The sequence below is a fragment of the Dromiciops gliroides genome, chromosome 1, assembly GCF_019393635.1.
Source record: "Dromiciops gliroides isolate mDroGli1 chromosome 1, mDroGli1.pri, whole genome shotgun sequence".
Lineage (NCBI taxonomy): Eukaryota > Metazoa > Chordata > Mammalia > Microbiotheria > Microbiotheriidae > Dromiciops > Dromiciops gliroides.
In genome coordinates, this window is record NC_057861.1 from 732,423,671 (window position 1) to 732,444,992 (window position 21,322).

General features: G+C 45.4%; 1 protein-coding gene across 1 annotated transcript in view; it reads left to right on the forward strand.

Annotated features, from left to right (window-relative positions):
* LRIG1 (leucine rich repeats and immunoglobulin like domains 1) overlaps positions 1-21,322 on the forward strand; it is a 137,861-nt gene that overhangs the window by 52,153 nt on the left and 64,386 nt on the right. Inside the window, exons 2-3 of the mRNA XM_043986768.1 lie at positions 1,413-1,484; positions 11,861-11,935. Coding sequence (XP_043842703.1) covers positions 1,413-1,484; positions 11,861-11,935 — 147 coding nt within the window. The remainder of the gene's footprint in view (positions 1-1,412; positions 1,485-11,860; positions 11,936-21,322) is intronic.

Genomic DNA, 21,322 nt, shown 5'->3' on the forward strand with positions numbered 1-21,322 from the left:
GTCCAAAGACTGATGCAGCTGCAGCAGTAGACCTGGGGAGAAGAGCTGAGTTTTGGGCTCCCTGTGGAGTTAGGAAAACCCTGGGTTCAAATCCTGTTTCTGACACATTTTGGTGGTAGAAGCTTTGGTAATTTCGACAGTAGATAAATCACATACAAATAATTGAGACTGGCTGCATGACGTTTTTAGGAAAAGCCGCATTCATCTAGTGTTTCTTTTGTCCTGACCCCAAATAATCAAGACATTAACAGTACCATAACTTTAGTGGTGGAAGAGACCTTGGGATTCAACCAGAGCTAATCCCCTCATTTTGCTGATGAAGAACCTGAGGTCAAGGGTCACGGGGAAGAGCTGGGGTCTAAGTAAACCCGGTGCTGACTCCCAATCCAGGGCTCTGCCCTGCTGGCATATTGATGATTTACCCCCTCTTAGTCTGTGATTCTTATCTTCAGTATTTATTAATGGGATTCCACCCTAAGCACTCGCCCTTCTGCAAGACAGCAGGCTTCCTCGAGTCTGAGCTTTTCCACGGCTGGTCATCTGCCCTTGGCCAGCCCCATTCCATTATTCGGATCCTCCCCCTCCCCCTTCCATTTACTCTGGGCACTACTTACTAGGGTGCCTTCAAACCAAAAGCTTTGCATTGATTAGGCCCTGGACTCGATGATAAAACCAAGGATCTAATAAAAATACCTTCAGATGCAGGCTGAAGTTTGCAGCCAGTGCCACCCTGAAGGAATTTTGTAGGGAAGATAAGTGGCGAAATGGTGCTTGAGATAGTTGTGGCTCATTGGAGGGGATGAGGAGCTAAGGGGTTTGGACACTTGGCCTGAGGTTAACCCGAGGACCTGGGTGAGTGATGACATCGTAAGGGCTAGTAGAAAGCTGGTATACGTCAGTACATCTTCACATTTTAACAAATGACTAAATACCTTGTTAGTATTGGTTAAAAGGGAACCGTTTTGTTTCCTTTTTTTATTCGTTTTTAAAAGCAGGATTTGAGTTAGGTTTAGAGCAAAAAGAAAATAAAATTGTAGAATCCTATTAATGCCTAAGGGCATATTCTGGTCCTATGCAAGGAGTAAGTGAGGCTGTGGGGTGGGGTTGGGGGATGGTGTTGTTAGGAAGAGTGGTAACAGTAATTTGCATCATATAGCACTTTGTCAGTTTTGAAAAACACTGTAGCCACATTATCTCGTCACCTACATTATTCTGTTTGGGGCTTACACCATTCCCAACCTTGTGAGTTGTAGCTAGTTCTGTTACAGTCCATTTTCCATATGAGGAAACTGAGGCTCCCTCTGGGTCATTCAGCTTGAATCTGCATCATCCGTGACTCCAGCTCTAGGATCTGTCTGCTCGAAGTCTGTTGTAATGAATTCTAAGGCCATGTTCTTCATTCTCTTTAACAGAAACCTGAGCAACAACAAGCTGACGGAGATCGATCCTGCTGCTTTTGAGGACTTGGTGAACCTACAGGAAGTGTGAGTCTTACGGGGGTGTGGGGGGTGTGTGTGTGTGTGTGAAGTGGTACCCTGTGGGCTTTTTTTCTTTCCTGTAGCCCCTTGGCAGACGAGTGAAGCCTCCAAATCCCTTTTCAAAGTAATACTTTTAAATGGATAAAATAAAAATGCATAGAATTAAAAAAAAGAAACCAATCATATTGACATAAAGTTGTCAAATAGCTCTTAAAAGCAAGTTCATGGATCCCAGGTTAAGAGCTCTTAGGTGAGCCATGACACCCTGCCAGAATTTGCCAGCCATCTGTAGCTAACTTGGACTGTAATCGTCCCTCTTTCCCTTAAGTTTGGGTTCTTGGTGTCTCTAAATGAAAAACATTTATTTCTTCCCTTTTGCCACCTTCCCCCCCACCTTCCCCAGGTAAGGACGACAGCATCATAGTATTGCAATTAAATTTGGTGTAAGCCTCCCTGGTGATCAGTGACAGGGAGAGACAGGCTTCTCCTTTCCTCTTCTCCCTCCCCTCAGCTCCATGCAAAGCTCTGTGGGAATAATTCAGTTAACACACCTGGCCATGGAAGTTTCCCTGCTCACGTGGAGGGAGAAGGGTATACTCCCAAGTGATATTCGATGCCAGCCCACCCCTTATCTCCCAGGAAACAAAGGTGTAGTGTAATGCACCAGAGGGGCTTAACTAGGCCTTCTCCACCTCAAAACAATGTTAATAATAATGCCTTTGCTAGTGGCAATCTGCTGGGCTCTTAGAGAAGCCAGCATTGAACCTGAAACTGTTGTTAAGACTTCCACAATTGGGGCGGATATTATGATTACCAGCAATTTTTAAGCTCCTTATTTGTGCCTTATAAATAAACCTGTTGAAGATAGTTTAAAAAAATCCTTTACTCACTTTTAAGTTGTGAGTTTGTGGAGTACTTGTCTTGGTTTGACTTTTATAATTTCCAGACATTTTTTTCCTCTCCCCTCTCCCCCCCCCCCCTCTCTCTCCCCCTCTCCCTCCCCCCCTTCTCCTTCCTCCTTCCTCCCTCTTTCTCCTTGATTTTTTGTTTTTGTTTTTGTTTTTTTTTGCAGGGCAGTGGGGGTTAAGTGACTTGCCCAGGGTCACACAGCTAGTAAGTGTCAAGTGTCTGAGGCCGGATTTGAACTCAGGTACTCCTGAATCCAGGGCCAGTGCTCTATCCACTGCGCCACCTAGCCGCCCCCTCTCCTTGATTTTTAAAATAGAAAGCACTCAGATTTCCAACATTTGGGATGTTAAATTTGGGGAGTCTCTATTTTGAAGGCTTAATTAATTATATATGAAGCTTTTCTGAGGAGGGAGTGGTAGACCAGAACTTGAGGACTGTTCTTTGGATAGGTGGGAAGTAGACTGTGACTTCATTGCTATGTTGACCTCCCAGGTGAGAAAAGGCCAAAACCCAATGCAGACTTAGCTCTTTTCTGAAATCTTGAGAGAGTTCCCTAGTGCAGAGGTGTCCGATGTGCAGCCCCAGCCCTTCTGAGGGGGCCTGAACCAGATTAAAACGTAATTAGGAGACATTTATCAAAATAAATAAAAATACAACAAAATTTAATGCTAATTTGTGCTTTTCTAAGTCAATTTGTGTGGCCTGCAGGACTCCTTATGTATGGTTTAGCGGCCCCCACCTGTCTGAGTTGGACACCACTGACCTAGAAAACTGAGAGATGAAATGATTGGTCCAGAGTTAGTCAGCCAGGATGGGTCACTGATGGGACTCCAGGCCTGGGCTTTTGAGCCTGTGCGGGGCTGCCCCCTACCCTGCCCCCGCTTCCGTGGGTATATCTCTTTCTATCCTCAGCGTCAGACCCTGTCCCTGGCTTAATAAATCCTCACCAGTTGATTCTAAGTTACTCTTGCCTGTAGAGTACGCTAGGTGATGGGGAGGTAGAGATCAAAAAAAGAGAAGGAAATGGTAGTCTTTGCGCTGTCTCATGCCCCTTGCCAGTGCCTGCTCAGTGTAAGTTCTATGTGGAATGCCTCAGAAGGCTTCAAAGTAAGGAAAGATAGACACCCAGGAAAGGGAGAAGGGTGCTTCTTGGGTGTTTTGTGTCGTCATTCCTTCATTTTCTGTTCCCAGTGCTACCGTGGTCCTTTCTAACTCTGTGATTTGGCAATAGACAGATCCTAAAAGACAAGACGAGCGTGGTCCCTGAGAAGGACTGACGTGCAGCTTTGGGAAGTGTTAGGTTTACGATCTTACTCTATATTCCATCCAGACCCGTCCCTAGCATGCATTCTTGCCTCCACTCTGCCTTTGTTTAGCCTGGTCAGCTTTCTTCAGGACTCAGCCCAGATGCTGCCTCCTACAAGAAAGCTCTCCTGGTCTCAGCAGCTAGGGAACCACTGTGTAGATGGTTTGAATTTAATTTTCTATGCACATAGTTTTCCCCACATGGAAGGTCAGCTCCTTGAAGTCAGGCAGTGTTATTAATGTTTCCTTTAAAAAAAAAAGACAATTATTGAATGAATGAATCTCCAAGACAGATTCAAATACAGGGTGGGTTTCTTTCTTTCTTTTCTTTTCTTTCCTTCCTTCCTTCCTTCCGGGCAGTGAGGGTTAAGTGACTTGCCCAGGTGGGAATCTTTCAAGACTGGCCCCCTGGGTCATGGACTGGCACTTTTCCCTTAGCCCTTCCATATCTTCCCTTCTGGGTGGGTCCCTGTGTCCTCCCCCCAGGAAATCCGTTATTAATCATTATTTTCTCACAGGGTTAAGACTGTAAGTCCCTTGAGGACAGGGGCCTGTGTCTTAGTGTTAGTTAAGCCCAGCCATTCTGGAAGCTGATTTGACTTTATATGAAAAAACTTATTAAACTGTTACATACCCTTTGACCCCCCTGGTAGGTGGGTCACTACTAGGGAAATACCCCCAAGGGAGTCAGAAAGGTCCCAGGTGTAGAAAAATACCCAGAGCAGCACCACAGGGACCCGAGGGACTTCTGGAATACGTGGTTGCATGTGTTGGAGGCAGGCAGGGGGAGAATGTGGTGTTCCCCAAATCAAGTAGGATTCTGTAGTGGTAAAGACCTGGTATTTTCCCAGAGGAACTAGACTGAAGGATAAAGAGAGAAGAGAGATCGAATCGGGCCGAATGGGAGCTGTCATGAGTGCTTCCAAATGAAGTGGGTTTTAATGTTTCTTCAGAGCTGACAGTTCTCTATAAAACCATCAGATGTTGGAAACACTGGGAGTGTGTGTGTGTGTGTGTGTGGGGGGGAACCACAGGCCGAGCGAGGTGGCCTAGTGGTGGTTTGCCTTTGAGAAGTACTTGAAGCCACAGCCCATCAGGGACTGGCTGGAAGAAGATTGAGCGATGCCTCATTTTAGGCTGTCGTTGCTCTCGTCCTGGCCAGCCTCTGCAAGACTCTTGGAGGCCACAGTCCATTTAAAAATAACTCCTCCCTCCCCTCCCCCTTCCCCCATTAAGAAGGCGTGGACATTAATATGGAATGGTAGCCAGGAAGGGCTAATCTATTAATACGAGGGTTATTTATATATTCCTTTTTTCTGCCTTTGGCTCACATTACTGTTGCATTCCCTTTCAAACGTGTGATGTGGGTGGCATGTGCTTTCACAGGGGCAGTGAGTGACCTAAGAGGGTTCCTTATAAAATGAGCCGGCCATAAATATGCCCGGGGTTTGGGCACCTAGATTATACAGCCCTTGTCTAGATAGAGAGAGGGTATCTCTTATGAAGCCCTTCCCGTGAGCCAGGCACTAGGCTGGGAATACAGAGGGGGAATAGAATGGGGGAAGATGCCATCTAGTAGGGAACCAGAATTGGTGTGGGAGGGGTGGCCAGGGTGGCTAGGGAGGGGCTGGAAAAGGGCAGAGGTTCAGGACTAGGAATGGCCCTGGGCTCAGAGGAAGTGGCTGGCCACAAGGCTTTTCTGTACCCCTTGAGTGGAAGATGCTGCATATCAAGAGATTTCCCCCCCAAAAAAAATCCTGTCCCCCACAAAATGGTCCATATCCCTGGGTGTGGTCCCCTGGACATGGAATCAAGAATACTCCAGTTCAAATATAGCTGTAGTAATTGTTAACTGTGTGACCCTAGATGAGTCACTTAACCCCTGTCTGCTTCATTTTCCTGATGTATAAAGTGGGGATAGTAATGTCCCTACCTTCCAAAGGGGTCGAGTGGATTGAATGAGGTACCGTGAAGACCTTTGCAAATCTTAAAGTGAAGGACTGGGGCAGCTAGATGGCGAAGTGGATAGAGCACTGGCCCTGGAGTCAGGAGGACCTGAGTTCAAATCCGGCCTCAGACACTTAACACTTACTAGCTGTGTGACCCTGGGCAAGTCACTTAACCCCAATTGCCTCACTAAAAAAAAAAAAAAAAAGTGAAGGACTGGCCCTCATGAGGTATGCACTCTTTGGACTGGAGGACTTGAGTTTATTCGGTGTGAGAGAAGCCACCTGTGCTAACCATTAGGTGGGCTTCTCAAACTAATTTGGATTTAGACTAGGAAGCTTGCAAGGCATTGAAGGACCCTAGAGAACGCTGCCTTCTATACAGAGGCTTTTCTCTCTTCCCTGTCAGTAGCTGTCTGTCTCCCCTTGTTCCCTCCCCCAAATGCTTTGTGTTTGCTTTCTTGTAGAATGAAGCCTCTCTGAGGACAGGGCTTATTCTGATCTTTTAAGTCACCAGTACCTCATACTGTTTGACACCTGCCTGACAATAACTGGTTGCTTTCTTTTCTTTTCCTTCCTTCCTTCCTTCCTTTCTTTTTTTGGTGGGGCAATGAGAGTTAAGTGACTTGTCCAGGGTCACACAGCTAGTGTCAAGTGTCTATGGCTGTATTTGAACCCAGGTCCTCCTGAATCCAGGGCTGGTGCTTTACCCACTGTGCCACCTAGCTGCCCCCCTGCTTTATTTTTTGAAATGCTTTTTTGGGGTTTGGGTTGGCAGGGTCTAGGGAGGTAGAACGTGTGTGTGTGTGTGTGTGTGTGTGTGTGTGTGTGTGTGTGTGTGTGTATTTGGGAGGCGGGAGGTGGGGAGGAAGGAGTCAGACCTAGGATTTTGTCAAGGAAGGAGTGGAAAGACAGCTTTGGCTTAGAGTCTGATCATCCAGATTCAAATCCTAACTCCAATCCAGGTTCTTATTTCTTATTACTTCTAACAGAGGTTAAAACAAAGTGACAAGTCACTCTTACGGAGCCTCTGTTCCCTCATCTGTAAAATGAGGGGATTGGATTAGACAGACCTCTAACTCTGTGGTCCATTTGGGGACTTGGGCTCCCTACATCAGTGCGGTTCAGCGCTGAGGCTAACTTCGTAGAGAATTGCCTTGGCGTGTTTTCACCTGGTTTGTATTTGACCAAGGCACGTCTTGACCCTGGATGTCCTTGTCTGACCTCTGGGCCTTGAGGATGCTGCTGAGGAAAGGCAGAAGTTGGGGGGAGGAGAAAATGGGGAGGTTGGGATGGGAGGGAACATAGAGCAAAACAAGGCGGGGGGGGGGCTTGTTTTCACACCAGTTTCCCCATGTTGTGTTGTTAATACATAGTTTCACTTTGAATCTTTTCGAAAGGGAAGATAACATTTGTATTTTTCAACAGTATCCCATGGTGCACGTGGCTTTAGGGAGCTGTCTTATGTTTGCTTAAGAATCATGAGGGCAGGGGCAGCTAGGTGGCGAAGTGGATGGAGCACCGGCCCTGGAGTCAGGAGTACCTGAGTTCGGATCCGGCCTCAGACACTTAACACTTACTAGCTGTGTGACCCTGGGCAAGTCACTTAACCCCAATTGCCTCACTAAAAAAAAAAAAAAAGAATCATGTATCTAAATGGAGTTGTAGGTGCTTTCAGGTGTCTCTGTCTTTATCTAACTGGAGGCCGAGGGAGGAAAACTCATTTCTTTGAAAACAAACTTTTTTTTTAAATAAAAAGGCCTGGCCCCCTTTTAATTATCTCTCCCCCTTGTGACTACAAAGGCTAAAAAGATCCCACCCCCCACAGGTGGTCAGGGCTGGGGACATTCCATGTGAGCCTGCCCAAGGCCCACCCACCTCCTTTCCTGCTATTTTTAGGGATCCCGGCTGGAAGACTGTGAGGGAGGGATCATTTTCAAGATGGGAGTGATTATTCCTGTAAGAGTAGGTGGGATTCCCGGCTCTTTGGCAGGAAGCGTGACGGACAGACCAGGCTTTTGAGCCATACATCATCCTTTGGATGTGCTCTGGGGGCCCGGTGACCTAGTTTTTAGGACGATGAAATAGAGAGTATGTTCCATTTAATATAAAATACATGCAAAAAAAAAAAAAAGCTGTTCCTGGGACTCATATTTTCCTTTGTGCATTGTAACTCTGGAGTGGTGTTTGAAGAGAGCTTGGCAGTGAGAGACTTTCAACATTTTGCATGTTATACAAGTAAAACCTCATTTGTCTAGCCCCAGTTATTGTCCTCTCCCTTTATCACAGAGAAGCAGATGACAAGAAAACAACACCCTGTATTTATTTCTTGTAAAAAGGGAATCTCGGAGGAGAGGCCAAAGTCAGCCTGAGGGCCCTTCCCAAGACCCCTTACCTCAAGGAGATTGCTTGTGATGTGACTTCTGTTCACCGTCCTTCTGCCAACAGAATCCAGGAAAGACAGCATGGAGCCCCAGTGGGCTCAGGCACTTTATGTTAGCAAGATGTTTGAATGATCTCAGGTGGAAATGAGAAGGGTACTTTTGTTTTAACATCTCAGGTAATGAACACCTCACCCACCTCGACAACATAGTTAGTTCTGTGAGACCCTGGACGAGCCATCTAACTTTTCTGTTTGAATTTTTTAAAATTAAATTTCATTTTTCCAAGGATAAAATCTGTTTTCTCTCTCCTCCAACCATGAAAAATAAAGAAAAACAAAATACTTTTAACAAATAATGTATAATCAAGAAAAACACATTTTCAGATTGTATCACTTTCCCTTCTTTCCCCTTCTTTCTCCCTTCCCTCTCCAACTTTTTGTTTTCTTTCCTTCTTTCTCCTCCCTCTTCATCTCCCTTTTTTCTCCTCCCTCCCTCCCTCCCTCCCTCCCTCCCTCCCTCCCTCCCTTCCTTCCTTCCTTCCTCCCTTCCTTCCCTCCTTCCCTCCTTCATTTCCCTCCCTCTTTTATATGCTTCTCCATCACTTCATCCATCACCTAACCTTTTTTGAGCCTCAGTTTCAGCATCAGAAATTTGGGATAAAATCTGTATTTCCTTGGCAAGGCTGTTGAGTGGCTCCAGTAAGATACAGGAAGGACTCTGTAAGTTCTTCAGCACCTGGGATGTAGACATTTCCCCCTGCAGCCTGTAGCCCTGTTTCCTGCCATCCCGGGGTTCCAGGCTTCCTTTCATTGAGGGGCTTGGGAGACAGCCAGCTAGGCAGACCCACCAGCCTAGGGACAGACTTCTTTTTCGTAGCTAATCTTCCTAGTTAACCAGCCCCTCCTTTCTGGGAATGGAGTTTGGGAGGAAACTCGGTTTCCTTGTGTCCTTGGAGCCTTGTTTATGCCTGTACACTTGTGGGGATTGGGCACGTGGCAGTATGCATTGTGTGTGTCTCTCTCCCCTACTTTGGGGGGGGTCAGTGCTGTTTGTATAAAACTGGGTAGAATCCTCTTGGAAGAGACTTGAGTTACTCTACATTGGGTAGAACTCTCTACTAGGGTCTGGGAGTTTTCATTTGTTCAGGTCCCATTTCTCTTTGCTCTGAGGTTGAAATGCAGGTCCAGTATTAACCCAGTGCTCCAACTTCACCTTGCACCTGTTAGGGGAGCAGCCTGGTGAGTGTCCTGGGCCACCCTTCTCCTTGCCTCCTTCCTTGGTCTCTGGGGGGTTGACTGGGATTCATTCCCTGTTAGCTCAGCTGACCAGGGAGACCTCAGACCCTGGCCTTGGAGGCCAGGATTGTCTTCCCTTTCCTCTTCCCCTCAGGTCAGCTGCTTCCCAAAGCTCTCTTGTCCTGCTGCTATTTGCCTACCTGGTTGGGGTCTTTTCCTTTATGCCTGCCCTCCTTTGCACTGATGCCCCCCCCCGCCCCCTAAAAAAATGAGAGGCCTTTTTTGAAAGCCTGAGAACTCTGGGGCCAGTGCTTTGCCGAGCTGACCTCTGACCCCTGGTTCCTCATTAATGAATTGGGCGGATTCCATTTTTGCAGCAAATGAATCAGCACTTAATGACAAGAGCTCGTTAGAGGGGAGCAGGTAACATTCTGGAGCAAAGAGCCCACCCTTTTTGGATGGAATACCAGGATGGAGGAAAAGAGGGAAGGAGAAAAACGGCTCTTAATTTGGGGGACCAGTTAGACTAGCGCCCGGTAGAGTAATTAGTGGGCTTTAATTCAGCACCAAAACAAGGCCTCATTTCCATTCTTCCAGATGCTTCCAACATCAGGCTGCGAGAACAAGCATTGTTGAAGCTCATCTTGTAGGAAGAGCGAAAACCTTCTCCTTAATGGGCTTGGCTCAGGGGAGGAGGGAAGAATAATTGGAGAGAGAGAGAGAGAGAGAGAGAGATAGAGAGAGAGAGAGTGTGTGTGTGTGTGTGTGTGTGTGTGTGTGTGTGTGTGTGTGTGTTTAAAATGGCAAGATCAGTTCAACTGAGCCAATCCAGTTTGCTGGACATGGCTATGCTGGAGGCTCGCCTAGTTTGCAGAAGCCAAAAGGGTCATTTTCAGTGTTACCCTCTTCTGCCCCTTTCTAAAAAATGGGCTTAAGGCATGTCAGAGATAGTTTTATATGTGTCAGTTCTCTTCTATAGTGGTAGAAATGTATTTCTTTATGGGAAAGAGAGAGCTGCCAATCTCCATTTTTGTCTTTTTTATCAAGGCCCCCTCATTCCAATCCGAACCGAGAATCCCATAAGAATTTGTTAAGTGCCCACTGTGTGCCAGACATTTTGCTGTTCTCTATCAGGAACTCAGGGAATCATAAAAAATGGAATTCATGGGGGGCAGCTAGGTGGCACAGTGGATAAAGCACTGGCTCTGGATTCAGGAGTACCTGAGTTCAAATCCAGCCTCAGACACTTGACACTTACCAGCTGTTTGACCCTGGGCAAGTCACTTAACCCTCATTGCTCCGCAAAAAAAAAAAAATGGAATTCACATCATTATAATATGTTCATTTTACAGATAAGGAAACTGAGGCCCGGAGTGGTAGAAGTGACTTAATCCATATCCTATCACTGGAGTTAGGACTATCACGCAGATTCTCCTAATTGCCCATTTCTAGGTTCTTTCCATGACGCCCATGATGCTGCCACCTCAGGTTTGAAAAGGAGAAATAGAGAACTCTGGTTCAAAACACCTGGGGTCAAATCCCAGCTGTGCCGTTCAGGAACTGCCGAAACTTGAACAAGTCACCAACCTCTGGAGCTTTTATTTCTTTCTCTAAAATGAAGACATTGGATTAGGAGGTATCTGAAGTCCTGTGAAGCTTTAAGTCTGTGGAAATTGGACACATTCATTAAACATTTAAACTATTAATTACCTAAATTAGGCAAAGGAATGAAATTTAGGTCTGTGAAAACTGGATGTGTTTATTAAAATTATTAAAGTTATTTATTAAAATGACCTGAAATTAGGTAAAGGAATACAATTTGGGTCTATGAAAACTAGACATGCTTAATAATTAAAATTATAAAGGAATAACATTTAGGTCTATGAAAACCAGACATATTCATTAAAATTAAAATTACTAAAATTAAAATTATAGAGAAAGGAATAAAATTTAAGCATTAAAATTGGACACATTTATTAAAATTAAAATTATTTACTTATTAAACTTACCTAAAATTATGTAAAGGAATAAAATTTAGGTCTATAAAAGCTGGACACATGGGGTAGCAGTAGATAGAACACCAGCCCTGGATTCAGGAGGACCTGAGTTCAAATCCGGCCTCAGACACTTAACACTTACTAGCTGTGTGACCCTGGGCAAGTCACTTAACCCCAATTGCCTCACCAAAAGAAAAAGAAAAAAAAAAAACCAAAAGCAAAAACTGGACACACTCATTAAAATTAGGTAAAGGAATTCAACTTTCTCTCTTCTCTCTGAAGTTTTTCCCAGTACACTCCATCCCAGATTGAGCAGTTACCTTCTCCAAATTACTGTCAACTGATACCAACAGACCTTTTAGGTTAGGGGTTTCTTAGGTGAGGAAGGCAATAGTAATGGGCCCCTGAAGGCCTTGGATCTCGCAGATGTTTTGTTTCAGAACTCTCCTTCATAAACCTTATTGCTGGAAAGATTTGTGTTCTAGCTGATCCTCAAAGTGAGAGCCACACAGTTCACTGGCTGTCTTTATCAAATGGACAAAGAAGGGCTTTCTCTTGCGAGCATGTGTGATTTTCGTTTCATTTTTTTTTTTTCCATTTTTGCAGGCACTTGAATAATAATGAGCTGATCATCATCCCTTCCCTGGGTGCTGCCTCCTCCCGCATCTTGGCCCTCTATCTGTAAGTGAACATGCACTGTGGGTTTTGGGTTCGAGGGAGGGGGGGACACTGTGGGTATGATGCTGTCTTCCATAATTGTGAAATATCTTGATTTTTTTTTTTTTAGCTAACATGCAAATCCAATTGCTTTGTTAGGCAGCCTGGTTGGATGGAAATGTTTTAGCTTGAGCAGTTTTAGGGCGGGGGATCTCTTTGGAAAAATACACACAGATGACTAGATCTGCAGAGGACTTTCTAAGGAGCTGTGGGATCATGGAATGTCCCAATCTGAATGGACCTTGGCAGTGATCAAGTCTCAGGATCTCCAGCTGGATGGGGTTGAGGTGGTTGTCCAGCCCAAAGCTTCTTAAACTGTGGGTCACAACTCCATATGGGGTCGTGAAAAACTTGGCAACAGGAAAAGGTTCTGTATACATTTCACATACCTCTATACCTGGGATTGTGTAATAATTTCATGAACGGACAGGGGTGGTGAGTGGAAAAAGTTTAAGAAGCCTTGGTCAATGGGGCAGCTAGGTGGTACAGTGGATAGAGCACCGGCCCTGGAGTCAGGAGTACCTTAGTTCAAATCTGGCCTCAGACACTTAACACTTACTAGCTGTGTGACCCTGGGCAAGTCACTTAACCCCAATTACCTCACTTAAAAAAAAAAAAAGAAGCCTTGGTCAACCCAGCTCTGCTTTTTACAGATGGGAAAATCGTAGAGAGATAAAGTGACCCCATCTCACTTTAGATGGCGTGGCGGGTGAAGCCAAGGATTCCCTGACTCGGGGCTTCTGACTTTTACTTCCTGGACTCTTCCCAGCATTCCGGGTGTCCTCGTTAGCAAAATGGCCCTTCTAGTCCACTTTGCCAGTGAGATAGGCAAGGTCCACATAGCTAAAGAATAGTAGTGTCAGAATTAGAACCCCGGCCTCCAGATCCTTGCAGCACAGTGCTTTTTTTTGTTTTTTTTTACTCTGAGCTTAGTTCCTGGCACATAAAATAGACAATCTGAGTCTTTATTGATGGCTCAGTAGGTTCTGGGCATGGAGACATAACTGAACTTAGACCCTGTCTTTAAGGAATGTTTTGGGTAAAAGTCGGTGGAGCTCATACAGATTGATTTGGGGGGGGGGAGTGGTTTGGAGGACTTGAGTATTCCGACAGTGCAGTCGCTTCAGGCCTTTTCATGCTGCTGTGGCCACCCTGACGTGGGGCCCACACTGAGTGGGGGTCTCCTAGGGGCCTGCTGAGCCTCCTCTTTGGTTGAGGAAGGCGGGCAGTTTGGGAGATCTGGGTGGGTTCCAGCAGGTAACAGAAGGGCTTTATTTTTGTCCCATAGAGAACTTGTCCTGGGGTCGGTGAAGCGGATGAACTGGCTAGATGCTTGACTTCAGAGAGGGGGCCTGGGTCCAAGAGTGTGGGAGGCTCAGAGATGTATCCAGAGTTACTAGTTCTTAATGTAATTGAGGTTAAAAAAAAATGGTCTGCAAATCAAACCTAGCATGAAAAAACTCCACCTCATTTAAATTTAAAAGAAAAAAGGAAGAAAGCAAATTGTCGTGTCCTTCCACCTTACCCCCCAGGGAGGATGCTGGCTGATTGAAACTTAAACAAGGACCTTTTTCCAAGGCTAAGCACCAGGCCCTAACTGTGAGCCCTCCCAGGGGCTGGTTCCTTACGGTTCCCAAGAACATGGTAGCTTGTTTGGAAAAGCCCCTCCCAGAGATTGATTCATGGCAGCCAGTACTGAGTCCAGGAGCCTCCTAGACCCATGTTTGTCCCCACCTCCCACCTGCTTTCTATCTTTCTTTAAGATGTGGTGAGCTTTATAACCCGCTTGTTCACCTGTGTGTATCTTTCTGTGAAACCGAGGCTCAGTGGGCAGTGTGGAAGGACTTGGCAGGAGCAGGCTATATTAATAAGATTGCTGGTGTAGCTTGCAGCTCTCAGATTTGGGCTGGCATAGGGCCCCGTGTTCAGAAGGTGCCACGTTCTTGCCAACTCAGCCTTGCATCAGCTTAACCCTTTTTAAGGTCAGTAGCTTAGTTAGTAAGGGTAGGTAGCTGGCTGCTACCTCCTCCAGACCCCTTAGGGTTTGAGATGGGCTCCCGTATTTGTGGTGCTGGACTTGGGAAGACGGCAGGTTTAAACCTTGCCGTGGATGCTTGGGATGAGCCTGGGTGAATCACTTAGCCTCAGTTTCTGCATCTGTGGAATTGGAATAAGAGCAGACTCGCCTCACAGGGTGGTGGGGAAGCTAATACCTAAACAGGACTTTGTAAACCTTGTGTCCACAGTGTTGTGGAGAGTTTGCGGACACAAAGTCCCCGAGACCTGCATCTGAATCTTGACTCTGCCTTTTACTATGAGGGTAACCTGGGGTGAGACACAGCTTCCTTGGGTTTCAGTTTCCTCTTTGGTAAAGTATGTGGCTCGGACCAGGTGGCCCGGGAGGTCCCTCTTGGCTCCAAATCTAGGACTGAATCAGTCACTTCCCCTCCTTGGGAGGGACTTGACTCATCTGCCAGATGAAGGGATTGGACTCATGGACTTTTCATAGATTCCCACCAGCTTTCAGTCTGTGATCATCTTCTCATGACCCTGGGAGGAGGAGGGTGGGCATTCTGGGCTCTGACAAAGAGTCAAGGCCTCAGTAAATTAAAAGAACTTGGAGGGTCAGGGTTTCTTCTGACTTTTGAGTTACCATCTCCAGAAGAGCGTCAGCTTCCTGAGGGCAGGACAAGGCCTGCTCCTAGCAGAGGGCCTGGCACAGATAGGGGCTACATGAAGGAAGGAAGGAAGGAAGGAAGGAAGGAAGGAAGGAAGGAAGGAAGGAATGGTGAGGAGTAGAATTCCAGTAAAACCCAGGGGAAGGGCGGCTAGGTGGCGCAGTGGATAAAGCACCGGCCCTGGATTCAGGAGGACCTGAGTTCAAATCCGGCCTCAGACCCTTGACACTTACTATCTGTGTGACCCTGGGCAAGTCACTTAACCCCAATTGCCTCACAAAAAAAAAAGAAAGAAAGAAAAAAAAACCCAGGGGAGGAGAGAAGAAGAAAAAGAACCAACCCAACAGTAAGCTTTGGATCATTTGGTTCTTAAAAGAAAACCAGGACTTTGTTCTTGGGGTGACTTCGCTCCACCTCCCTGGTTGGCCATGCTTGTGGCTTTTTATGGGTCCTCTCTTAAGTGGGCTGCTCAACTCTGCTGTCGAATGCTTCCCTGCAGACAGAGATGGTTCCTTTGGGGAAAAAAGGAGAGAAGAGGAGAGGTCGTCCTGGCTCCCTTTACCTCAATGGGGCCACCTGGTGTTTAATCAATACTTATTGATTGATTGATGTGGTGGCAGAACATGCCCCTGGCCCTGCTATTTCCCTTCCTCCCCCTCCGGGCCATTCTCGCCCATGCTCCTGGTCTCCTCCCCTTCCAGTTTGTCTCTGTTCCTTGGGCCTGGAGCCCATCCCCACCGGGTCTTGTGCGACTTTGAAACAGCCTCCTCTGACTAACTAAAAATACATTTCTCCTACAGCTCTAGGTTGGCTTTATTCCTGCTCTTCCATTAGGCAGCGTTAAAATATGTGAAATTAGGGAGGGAAAAAGAGAGAGAAAACTCAAACCTGAGCTGCCTTCACTTTGCATTGGGCTTGGAAAAGGCAGGTGAGTGTTGGCAGCCATGGTCTGTGGATCTAGCCTGTGTCTTACTTGATAAATTATTCTTTTGAAATGGTTGGGGTGAGGTGGGGGAGGCAAGAAGACAACAACGCTGAGGATCTTTTTCTTGCTTTTCTGTTTGTGACAAGCTCTCCCAGTAGTTGGGGGGGGAGGTGCATAGAGCGGAGTGGCGGCTCTGGGCTCAGCCCCCAGTAAAACCCATTCATTTTTTGTGTTCTGGACCCCTCTGGCAGTCTGAAATCTGCAGATGCCTCAGGAGACTTTCTTGGTGCATAAAATAAACTCTGGAGGATTACAAAAGAGAGCAATTGTATCGAAATACAATAAAATAAAAAAGGTTTTTTTAAGAACTACATGGGCCTCAGTTTAAGAACTGTTGTGTATAATAAGTCCAAGACCTTTTGAGTGCCAATGACCAAAAGGTTGTTCACCCTTGAGGTCATCCCTGGAATGATCTCCCAACTCAGCTGGTCTGGTCCTCAGCTGGGCTCACACTTGAATCCTTTTCAGTTTGGTGGGACTGCTTAAAATAATTTATTCATTGCTTCCCAGGGAGATAATTATCCTCTGAGAAAGAACCACAGCCTGAGGCCTAATCACATTCTTTACTAGTCCAACGATCCAATTCACCAAATATTTATGGACGGCTTTCTGGGTATAAGGCCCTTTGGGGAATAGTTAGATTAATAAATGATGACTTAATGCTCTGGAAGCCCAGAGCGCCATGTAAAAGTTACCTCAATTCTCTGCTGAGGTGCCAGTAGAAATCTTCAGGTATGTTGACACACATTTTAGAGATGGAAAAACTGAGGCCTGGTGAGATGTCATCCTTGCCTGACCTAATGGGGGCATAACAAGGAAAAAGGGAGATGACCTATCCTAGCCTTGGGATGAAATAGCTTCGTCATCCTTCCCAGTTGGCAAGCAGCAGATGGAGCTCATTTGAGTAGTGGAAAAAGTTACAGGGAATAAAGAAATGCAACCTTTAATTGAGAAGAGGCAACAACAGAAGTGTTGTGATGGATGGATGGAATGTGGGCCCTGGGGGTCACGGTCTCACCTCTGATCCTTGTCATTTGGGTGACCGTGGGTGAGTCACTTGACTTGGATATTTTGGCCTTCCCAGTCTGGGAGCTAAGTTGGATTTCGATAGTCGATTGTTTTCCCCCTAGCTCCTGTCCTCTTGACTGCTGATGACTCCATTCCCTTCTTCCCTTTCTCCCTCCCAGTTTGGTAGGAGATGTGACCTCATAGGATGATCTCTCAGTAGCTGGTGCTCGCACCAGAGCCCATGGATTGAGTGAGATGGAAGCAAACCCACCCTGAAGTGGGGAAGCATGAATAGGAACCAGAAATATGTTTGCCTATGGAAATCCAGGGGGTTAGCAAAGCCGAGGTGACGTGTCAAGGCAGGGCAGAAAATAACTTAGAATGCTGGGGATATTCTGGCTTTGACCTTTCTACAAAATGGCGCCATTGGCCATGGTCATGGCAGAGGACTTCCCTCTCTGGGCATCCTCCATTTTTGCCAGTTGGGCTGATTTTTGTCCTTTGGTCCATGCGTTTACTGCTGCTCATCAGAATGAATGATGTAATGGCAAGATTTTGCTCTGGAATGTTAGCTTTGTTCTCACCGAGAGATTCTTTCCTCTGACATCCCAGACAGCTTCCCACTGGGCTTTCAACATTGCTGGGGATTTTCTCTCAGACTCGTATCCTTTTCAGAGAAGATGAGTGTCCAGGGACTCTCGCTGCTGAATCCTGAGTCGCTTGACTCTGATGCCTGATGAAGCTGAAAGGCCTGGAGAGTAGTGAACCCTAGCCTGAAGGGGCTGGGTCCTTTCTCTGTCTGGGATGAGAGATACTGAGCTGGAAGAGATCTCAGATCCCATGCAGTCTTTCCTCTTTATTTTACAGAGGAGGAAAGGCAGAATTTGAACCCATGTCCCACTCTACAATCCTTCTCAACCATTTTTACTCTCTTGCTCAGAACAACAGTCTGTGGGAAGCATTCCACAAAATAATGTGCAGTGGACTTAGAATTGGAGGACACAGACAGGTTCCAGGCCTGTCTGCTGCTTTGACTGCCTTGGGCAAGTTTGTCTACTATGAGTCTCAGTTGTTTTATCTGCAAAGTGGGGGTTGGGTTCAGCCTAGATTGTCCCTAGGATCCCATCCACCTGTAGGTCTCAGATCTTATAATACTTGTTTGAGCAGTTAGCCTGATACTGACTTCTCTTATTGGTCACTTAATGATTGCTTTTCCTTTGTCCTTACATTTTCCCTCTTCACGTAGACTTCTCTTCATAAAGTTGAAAGAGTCTGCATTTTGGGAGAGTGTGTGCATACATATATACATATGATCTGTGATGGGACAGCTAAGCCACTCAATGGATGGAGTGCTGGGCCTGGAGTCAGGAGGACCTGAGTTCAAATCCAGCCTCAGACACTTATTAGCTGTGTGATCCTGGGCAAGTCACTTAACTCTGCTTACCTCAGCTCCTCATCTGTCAAATGAGCTGGAGAAGGAAATGGCAAACCCCTCCAGTATCTCTGCCAAGAAAACCTTGAACGGGGTCACGGAGAGTCAGACACAACCAAAAAACAGCTGAACAACAGCAAAATCTGTAATGTCCACACATCATGCACATATTTAGTATGGAAATCATTTGTTTTAATCTCCAGGGGCCTTTATCACTAAACCAACTGTCTAATTCTCCTTTTAGTGTGTGATTGTGCCCCCCCCCCCCCACGGGGATGGAGAAGTTGTTTTGCTCATGATATTAAAAGGCAGGGTCTAAAATGTATCTGAACAGAGCTTCGGACCCAGCCATTCCTAATTCTGTACTTCTCCCTCAAAGAAACTGGATGGTGGTTCTTATAGGCCTTATTTCAATTAACCCATTTGTAAGAGAGCACAGTAATTTGAAAATAACGTCAAAGGCATATACATAGTCTGTAACAGTAAGCTTAAGGCTCTTAATAGTATTCTCACCCCACCCAACTTTGTTATGGGTGCCGTGTTTATGTATGTGTGAGAGAGAGTGAGGCTGGTGACCCCAAATTAGGTGTCCAGTAAAAATAAAATAAAATTTTAAAGAATGAGTGTCTTTTCGGGTGTGGGATTAGGGTGGAGGGTGAGGGGAGCCAGCCAGTAGTAGCCTTAGAGTTGCGTTTTGTCTGTGAAATTCAGTGACTGTAATTTTGTTTTCATTTTGGCCTTTTCCCTGGAGTACGTCTGCATAGAGTTGGGGGCAGGGTTGGTTTCTGTGGAAATCCAAACTTTGAATTTCCTGAGTCGTGGGTGTTTAAAAAAAAAAAAAGCTCTGCTGTAATATTGACCTCAGCAGTCTTTGTTTTTAATTTCCTCTGCTTAAAACAAGTGCCTTCATTAGTGTGTTAGGCCAGATGCACTAAACATCATTGTTTTATAGCCTCCTGTTTGGGGAGGGGGATACGACACATTCTATTCATTCCCTGTCGTTTGGCGCACTGGCATCCACTTACATTTGTCAAGGTGCTTTCTTTAAGTAAGGGGTATTTCTTAAAAAAAAAATGCAAACCCACTGCCCTCTGCCCCCTTTCCAAGAAAATTAAAAGCCGATTTGTTAACCATCTTTTCCTGAATGGTAAGTAGGCACTCATTGTATTACCACTCATTTTAGGGACACAGATTTCTCTCTGAAGGTATTTTCTTTCTAGAGATTGTATGGGGATAATGAAAGAAGTTCTGGCTTCACACTTAAGTGGCTCTGTGATCCCAGTCAAATCACTTAACCCCTCAGTTCCCCAGGCAGCTAAAGTAAGTTGCCAAGAAATGAACCAGTTTGGGCTGGGCCATGGAATTAACTCTGTAGGAACTCCCATCACAGATAAAATTGTAGGACTAGACAAAAAGTGAGGAAAAAACCATTCTGCTGATCTCAGTGTGTGTGTGTGTGTACACACGTACACCTACATATCCCTCAAAGTCTTCTCAGAACAAAGACACCAATAATGGGACATCTAATAGTGATTTAAGGTCTTCAGATTACTTTGCAAGACATTCTTTCCTGTTTTCACAATTATCACTGGCTGTCCCCACGGCGTGGACTATTCTCTTTCCTCGTCTCCCAGCTTGCTTCAAGTCTCATCCCAAGTCTACACGAAGCCTTTCCCAGTCCTCCTTAAGATTTAGTGCCTTCCCTCCCCCTTTATCCTGCATTTGTTTTATTTGTATGTATGGGTTTGCCTCTTGTCTCCATCATTGGACTGAGAGTTCCTTGAGAGCAGGGACTGTCTTTTGCTTTTCTTTGTATCCCGAGTCCTGACACATAATTTTGCTTTACAAAATCTAGTTTAAAAAAGAATTATCCTGGGAAGTCTTCCAGATATTCTTCTCCTCTTTTTATAGAGGAAGAAACTGAGGCACAGAGAGATTATAGCTAATAAATCTTTGAAATGTGATTTGAAAGTAGGTCACTTAGTAAGTAAAGAAGCATTTATTAAGCACCTACTATGTGTCAAGAACTGTGCTGAGCACCGAAGATACAAAGAAAGGTGTAAGCCAGCTGATGCTGGTGGAGACAGCATCTACACTGTTCAGATGTACAAATACGACATACAGGATAAATTCAAGATAAGGGGCCCAAGGCCCTGGTGTTCCTGCTTTCTCTCCAGGCTTATCTCCTTCAGTTAATGTAATCACTTGTTGGTTTTACTAAAATCTGAGAAGAGAAATAGGTGATGTTTGTGTTTCGAAAATCCCCTTTGCAACTGCACAAAGCAAACACAGAAAGAAAAGAAACCTAAACCAGAATAATAGAGTTCTCAATGACTGTTGTCTCCTGTAGTCTCCCTGGCCTCTGATCTTTCTCTGAGTGTGTTAAGTCTGAGATGTTGGGGGGAGGGGGATGGAGGGGACTTGAAGAGCATGGAGTAGAAAATAGGATTAACCAGTTCCTATAAAAGACCCCCACAGCGTTTCTAAGCTGTATTTGCTCATGAAATAAAATCAATAACACTACTTACCTGTTAAACTGCGCAGAAAACTCTTCTCTTTCCCTTTCCCCCAAGAACGGATTTAGTTATCTATACAGTCTGGAAGATGGAGAGGTCGATTCACGTTAATCTCTAATTAAAGCAAGCCTTCATTTTTTTTTTTTCCCTTTGAGAAGATGGGAAGCACAGGCAGGAGGTGAATGATGGTATTCTCCAGCATAGGTGTAATTCTACCTGATGAACAGCAGACCACAGAAAACTGGCCTGTAGAAATATTGAACTTTAGGAGCTCAGATTCTTAAGGAAGAATAAGCTTTGATCTGGATTGAAACTTCAGTGGCTGCTGGATTTATCTTGTCAGCAGAACACTGAGAGTGGATGGATTAGACTATAGCAGAAGGGGTGATTGTTTGGACCCCAGACTTCTCTTCTCCTTCTAGTCTTTATCCTCAGTGGGGGAGCAGGACTCTTGAAAAAAATGGGGGTTCTTGGCAGACTGACCCAGAATCAACTTACTATCAGCCCATTGCTATTGTAGGATAATATGTAATTTTGTAAGCGTCACAGCCCAGCTCATTACAAGATTAGAGGGGTATGTAGAAAAATTTACCTGGAAACAACTTTAAAGTTACCTCAATCTGATCCTTTCTTTCATTGTTCTTAATAATTATAAGATAATTAACAATTAATAGATTCAGTTTGACCTAACGGAGAAACAGCATGGTGGTGTGGATGGATTCAAGGTCTGCT